Genomic DNA, 7,465 nt, shown 5'->3' on the forward strand with positions numbered 1-7,465 from the left:
ACAGCAAAAACTTGTATGTTTGCATATATTAAGTGAGAAAATACAGTATTTGATTTTTACATTTCTGATTTTTATGTTTTCTTTAATCTTTACTTTGTATCGTGAGCCCTGTTTCGTATTTCGTATCGTTCCATGAGTCGACTGCTTTGTTGCACCCCTCGTTGACAGCGATTAATCTTTTAACAACTATTTACGTTTTAATTCTGGCACTGATCCCATCTGCCCTTCTTGCTGGTGCATGCTTAAGGTGCTCCACAATGTGCTGTTTTATATTAACAATGTTCAGTTCCCCCAGGGTATTCTTCCATTTTAATACGTCCACATCAGATTATATTCATATAGCAATTCCAAGGACAGCTACAGCCTAAACAAAGTACTGCACATGGACAAAAGAAATTAAAAAGTCATGGCAGAAAAGAAGAGCCAACCTCAGCCCCTGGTGTGTTACTAACTTGTAATATCAGAAAAATATCATTGAATGGGGGTTCAGTCATTCAGGGTTCCACTCTTCCCTGACATTATTTTCCAGGTCACTTTCAGCAGCTACAGAGGCACGTTATTGCGTCATACACACATACATTTCTCTGTCCCCCTCATAGTGTTCTTTTCTACAGTTGTAACTTGCCTTTACCCAGATGGAATTCATAACCTCCTCCTCCTCTGCGTGGCTCATGAGGGTGTATTTTTCACACTCCCAAAGTTTTTCTCAGAGTCACAAATTTCAGTTGTTAATCTGATTCACTTCAATAGTTTGACTTGATCAATTGAGAAAAGATCCAATAGCAAAACATGCCTGAGGTCATCTTTATTTTGACCTGCTGGAATGTCAGCCAGTCCTCCGGGGGGTGTTCTTTCAATTAAAATGCTGTGGTGGCCTTGTTCTTTGGCCATGTAACTACTCCTCTTGCCGGTCCACCCAATTAACAAGGATTGTACCCTCTGTCTCCTTTCCCTCCTCCGCCCAAACAGCCTTGGCATACATGACCTGGGAACAACAGAACACGCATTACTCAACACATTCCCAGTGCAACATTAAGAATTACATGAAACAAGGCTCATCACCAGCTGAATTCTAATATTGTCATTAGAAAATGAAGTCAGGTTGATGGTGGTGGGGTTGAAACAATATAAGTAGAAGTGACGTTGGGGGACAAGATCAGAAAGTACTCCGACAGAGTGTATGCCCTGATCACGAGGACGAAGAGGAGGAGCCTTGTTCTCCTGATCACCAGGAGGAGGAGGGGTCTTGTTCTCCTGATCACAAGGAGGAGGTGGGGCCTTGTTCTCCTGATCACCAGGAGGAGGTGGGGCCTTGTTCTCCTGATCACCAGGAGGAGGTGGGGCCTTGTTCTCCTGATCACCAGGAGGAGGTGGGGCCTTGTTCTCCTGATCACCAGGACAAAGAAGAGGGGCCTTGTTCTCCTCATCACCAGGAGGAGGAAGGGCCTTGTTCTCCTGGTCACCAGGAGGAGGAGGAGGGGGCTTCAGTTTCAAATGATGGTGGTTCCCCCAATCATCAGGAGGACGCCCAACCTCCTCAGTGTTCAAGTAGATGTTGCCCTAGAACATGAAGTCTCACACTCTCGTTTGTTGTCTTTCTTTCCAGAGGCTGCAACACCCAAAAGTCCACCACTAAGTTTCCCTTTTGTCTGAGTTTTGCTTCACATCTTTGTGTCTAAAATAAAGCCAATACTTGCATGTCTGTCTGTGACTCAATTATCTCAACAAGCGTTCATTCAATCAAATGTTGCTTGGCTAAGCAGAGTGTTGCATTCATGGTCTGTCCTCTGTTGGAATTTCTGAAGGCTCAGGTTCTCTGTTTCTTATGGGACCACTGGCTGGGCCACACAGGTTGTTGATGGTCCACATGTGGCCACTGGCCGCCATTCGAGAGTGCGTGCATGACATCCTGCTGCTTCATGCTGCGTCACCTCCTTCGCCACCATATGATGCTGCTCTAAAGTAAATGTGGTGGAGTTACAGTGAAAACGTCGTCCTGTTTTACGTTTCTAGTTGTGTTGAACGGAGGGTGGAGGAGGGACACTGCAGGGCTGAAGTAAGGAGGCAAGTGTTCTTAATATTCTTCAGTCCAGCACCAATGTGTCCTGATAAGTGGATTTTATTAGTTGTTTTTTTAGTGTTGAAATTATGTATTGATATGTGGTTTCCTGAATCTGAAAAGCTTGTCACGTGACTTCATCATGTGACTTCCTCATGTGACCATCTGACACGAGTATCATAGTTGAAGTTCAAGAGTGTGGGGGGCGGCATGGCTCAGAGGTGGAGTGGCCGTCTATCAACAAAAGGGTCGCTGGTTGGATCCTCACTTCCCCTGGTGACCATGTCCAAGTATCCTTGAGCAAAATACTGAACGCCTCATTGCTCCTGATGGACCAGTGACCTCTCAAGGGTGAACCCTGCCTCTCACCCAATGTCAGCTGGGATTGGCTCCTGCCCCCCCCCCCCCCCCCCAACGGATAAGCAGTCCAGAAAATGGATGGACAGTTGAAGAGGGACCAGACTGTCCTTACCCTGATGAGGGCCCTCCCACCTGAAACACAGAAGCAGGATTTATTTTTCGCCTTCTTTATTTCCTCTGATTTGTTCTCAACTTGGATCCCACTCTTTGATAAAGTACAACAACAACATAATAATAATAATAATAAAAATAATAATGTCGTAAAACTATAAATAACTACGAAAATGATCATGGCCAAGATTGCTGAATGTGATATTTATATATGTACAGTATATATACACACAAATATTACAACAACGTGGGTTGGACATGTCAGGTTCTCTAAAAATGAAACAAATGTGAAGGTGCTGTGTACGATGAATTACAGGACTGAACATTCAAATGCGATATAGATGAGTAAAGTTATGATATCTGCAGTGTGCTATACATTTTATTTAATTTTTAACTGTTGCACGGATGTTCTTCAACTGACAGCACTCTGGTTTGTTACATATTTTTCTGTTGTCAGAGGAGTTTGGAACTATTAATCTATTGAGATATTTCATCTGTTCTGAATGCTCAACCTTTTTGATGTAAAAATAGGGTAGCCTGGTGCACCAGCCCACAGTAAACTCCCAAACAGCCTGTATGAGTCCTACATGTCACTGAGGAGATGCGTCGATGCCTTCTGTTCATTTATGATACCAAAGCATCACTTTATCACATGCAGAGTAAATATTAAAAAAGGAATAAAAGCGGTTTAGTAATTGGGTGATTAATTGATTAAATGTGATCAGGTTCAGATACACGCTGTTGTGGTTCCTCTCACACCCCAGTATGACCTCCCAGGGACATCAGGGGCCAGGCGTATAAAGCTCTCTTTGCCTGTGTGTCTCTAGCTAACCTAACTTGCATGGTTGTTGTGTGTGGCTGTAGAACGTGGAGAGAACCCATGCAGGCAGGGGGAGAACATGACTGGAGTCAGATCAAAGTGAGAGATTAAAGATTAAAGTAGAACCAGGATCAAAGTAGGACACTGACATCGAAGATGCAGCGAGTACAAAGAATTTGACGTTGACCTCAGAATTCTGAATCTGCTCTCCGAACGACCTATCAAAGAAACTCTGTTGTGGTCAGTATATATATGGCTTCATCACTTCGGCTTTGAAAACAATTGAGAAGATCTCAAGTCTTTTGTTTCAGTCACATCGAAACGCCAGGGAAGCAACTTTGACCTTCACAACATTCAGCATATTAGCTGTCCCTCAACATCTCTCGGCTGCACAAGAAATCTCTGTCTGGGAATTTATTTTGGATCGTCTGTGTGGCAGAGCACCAACTGTCCTCATGTACCAGATGAAGCCAATCTTCCAGCGTGACGTGAAGATGGATTTACCCACCTGCATGTACAAGTTACCAAATATTCATGAGCAGCGAGGGCGCACCCCTGAGTGTGTGCTCCAGAACGGTGACGTGAGCCCAGTCATCGGTGCCAAGGTCTTCTATGTTACTGGATATCCTAAAAAGGTCAAATCAGTTTTACGTGTAGAGAATTGATTTTTTTTTCTCACCAATTGCACACACACACACACACACACACACACACACACACACACACACACACACACCGGGCGAGATCATTTCAGAATTTCATGTCAGCAGATCAGTAGGACATAGATTCACCTGGAGGGGACGATGAATACCTCAAAGCTCACTGGCAAAATCCAACTTTATCGTTCAAATTAAGTTCAAAAATATTTGCGTTAGCAATCAAAACCATGTTGTTGTTTTTTAATGACTGAAATTTCTTACAACCCTCAGGTGGATGAAAATGAAATTGAAGCCATCTTCATCACATTTGGGGATGTCAAGGAGGTGAACTTCATCAAACACAGAAAAGGAGGGTGAGTTTCACTGTACAGCAGGACTTCTAAAATACAAAAGGGCTGCAAAGAACTTGTTCAATGGGTCAGAGGTCCGTTTATTGAGGTCGGTCAGGCCAAACGCAATAACATTGTCATATTCTAAAGAAAATGCCATTTTCATTCAAAGCAACAACAAAAATACAAACTGAAATGAAATGTCGTTTCCATTTTGGCATAAACTAAAATAAACAGTTGAATAAAACAAAACCTGTCATGAATCCAAAACAAACATGTCAGGAGGGGTTAAGAACACTTTGCTTGGATGTGGCCCAGGGCCGCCTCGTGAGGATCACTGCTCTACAGGCACTGATGTACAATTTCTTGATGATTCACATTTGATTTATGAATTGAGTGTCAATATCTTTGAGCCATTTTCTTGTCTCTCCAAGGTGTGCATTTGTGCACTTTGCCAATGATGTCCACATTCAGCGTATCATTGAGGTAAGTGGAAATGAGTTCATGAGCTGTTTGAATGTGATTTGTTTACGACACAAAATAAAGTATTCACATATTTGTCCCTTAGACACCACACTTTTATGGGACCAAGAGGCTGAAAGTCTTCCTTGCAAGAAAGGGAGAGAGCACACGTAAGTGATGGATTCGGCTCCAGGAAACGCCACATCTACACGATGACGTTGCCTCTGACATTTTCAATGTTCTCTTTCTATCCAGGACCCCGTCCCACCAACAATGGAGGCTCCCCCAATCAAAAGGGGAAAGAATTATCGTCTCCCACCAATGATGGAGCAACTCACAATCATCAGGAGGAGGAGAGGCTTTCATCCTTAAACAATGGAAGTTCTGCTGATCACCAAGAAGAAAAGGAGGGACCTTGTTCTCCTGATCACCAGGAGGAGGAGGAGGGGCCTGGTTCTCCTCATCACCAGGAGGAGGAGGAGGGGCCTCGTTCTCCTGATCACCAGGACAAAGAGGAGAGGCCTTGTGCTCCTGATCACCAGGAGGAGGAGGAGGGGCCTGGTTCTCCTGATAACCAGGAGGAGGAGGAGGGGCCTTGTTCTCCTCATCACCAGGAGGAGGAGGAGGGGCCTCGTTCTCCTGATCACCAGGACAAAGAGGAGAGGCCTTGTGCTCCTGATCACCAGGAGGAGGAGGAGGGGCCTGGTTCTCCTGATAACCAGGACAAAGAAGAGGCGCCTTGTTCTCCTCATAACCAGGAGGAGATGGGGCCTTGTTCCCCTCATCACCAGGAGGAGGAGGGGCCTTGTTCTCCTGATCACCAGGACAAAGAGGAGGAGCCTTGTTTTCCTCATCACCAGAAGGAGGAGGAGGGGGCTTCAGTGTCAAATGATGGAGGTTCCCCCAATCATCAGGAGGACGCCCAGCCTCCTCAGGAAGGAGGCATCTTCCCTGTGGTCAGATCTTTTGTTTGTCTCCTGGGGGGCTGCTTCTGCATACCTCACTGAGGATGTTCAGCCAATCCTTGAAGTAAGTGCTCACGAATTAGTAACATATTTTGGATTTGATGCTTTTACAACACAAAATAATGGTCGTCGTATTTTTTTTTTTGACATAGAAACGTTTTTATTAAGGGAGTGAGAAGCTCAAGATTGGCCCTGCCATGGAGGAAAGGAACCCTTGTATGTATTTCATTCCCCTTCAGAAGAACATCATGTGTTCAAGTAGATGTTGCCCTAGAACATGAAGTCTCACACTCTCGTTTGTTGTCTTTCTTTCCAGAGGCTGCAACACCCAAAAGTCCACCACTAAGTTTCCCTTTTGTCGGAGTTTTGCTTCACATCTTTGTGTCTAAAATAAAGCCAATACTTGCATGTCTGTCTGTGACTCAATTATCTCAACAAGCGTTCATTCGATCAAATGTTGCTTGGCTAAGCAGAGGGTTGCATTCATGGTCTGTCCTCTGTTGGAATTTCTGAAGGCTCAGGTTCTCTGTTTCTTATGGGACCACTGGCTGGGCCACACACAGGTTGTTGATGGTCCACATGTGGCCACTGGCCGCCATTTGAGAGTGCGTGCATGACATCCTGCTGCTTCATGCTGCATCACCTCCTTCGCCACCATATGATGCTGCTCTAAAGTAAATGTAGTGGAGTTACAGTGAAAACGTCGTCCTGTTTTACGTTTCTAGTTGTGTTGAACGGAGGGTGGAGGAGGGACACTGCAGGGCTGAAGTAAGGAGGCAAGTGTTCTTAATATTCTTCAGTCCAGCACCAATGTGTCCTGATAAGTGGATTTTATTAATTGTTTTTTTAGCGTTGAAATTGTTTTAATATGTGGTTTCCTGAATCTGAAAAGCTTGTCACATGACTTCATCGTGTGACTTCATCATGTGACCATCTGACAGGAGTATCATAGTTGAAGTTCAAGAGTGTGGGGGGCGGCATGCCTCAGAGGTGGAGTGGCCGTCTATCAACAAAAGGGTCGCTGGTTGGATCCTCACTTCCCCTGGTGACCATGTCCAAGTATCCTTGAGCAAAATACTGAAGGGCTGTCATGACAGTGGTTCTCAACCTTATGGTGGAGCGTTGACAGTGAAGTGAAACTTTAAGGAATTTCAAAACATTCGTTTTTCCTTTATGTCATTCCTAAGGTTGAAAACCACTGGGGAGGTTGAGTAAAGATTCTTTTAGACAGGTGGTAAAACAAGGATGTGCCAAAAAAGACAGCTGACGATGAAGGCAGGCACCAAAGACACTTTTTGCAATTGAAGTTCCAGATCATGGCGAAGGGGTATCAAGACATAACCTCCAGTCCCTTGTGGGAGGCAAGCCACCCTGCAGTACAGATCAGTTTCTGCCAGTGTTCCATTTTTCATTGTTCCTGGGCGAGCATCTCTTGTCCACACTATGTCTATTAGTTTCAAACTGCACAGTGTTTGAACAACACAGAAATCACATAGTCCGCCAACTGACCTCCGATCTGTTTCAAAGAGTGCAGTGACAGAGAACAGAAAAACAGCTAAAACTACAGATGTAATTTCCAGGAATTACGAGGGTAAAAGTTATGAAAGTTTTGTTGTAGTCTGTTGGATAATACTGCGAATTAAGTAAACATGAAATGAAAGCAGGAAGAAAGAGTTGCACTGTAATCATAGGGCCATTAG

The 7,465-nt window shown here is 44.4% G+C and overlaps 1 protein-coding gene across 1 annotated transcript; it reads left to right on the forward strand.

The window, feature by feature from the left end:
* Positions 1-3,616: 3,616 nt before the first annotated feature.
* On the forward strand, positions 3,617-6,172 carry LOC147258214 (uncharacterized). The gene is made up of 7 exons (XM_086207649.1): positions 3,617-3,985; positions 4,280-4,362; positions 4,773-4,824; positions 4,907-4,970; positions 5,056-5,829; positions 5,918-5,981; positions 6,082-6,172. Exons 1-5 carry the CDS (start codon positions 3,806-3,808, stop codon positions 5,805-5,807), a joined length of 1,131 nt encoding a protein of 376 aa, XP_086063775.1. The 5' UTR covers positions 3,617-3,805; the 3' UTR covers positions 5,808-5,829; positions 5,918-5,981; positions 6,082-6,172.
* The last annotated feature ends 1,293 nt before the right edge of the window (positions 6,173-7,465 follow it).

This window comes from Aulostomus chinensis, chromosome 7 (assembly GCF_037954235.1).
Source record: "Aulostomus chinensis isolate RoL2024-O1b breed Wild chromosome 7, RoL_Achi_v1.0, whole genome shotgun sequence".
NCBI lineage: Eukaryota > Metazoa > Chordata > Actinopteri > Syngnathiformes > Aulostomidae > Aulostomus > Aulostomus chinensis.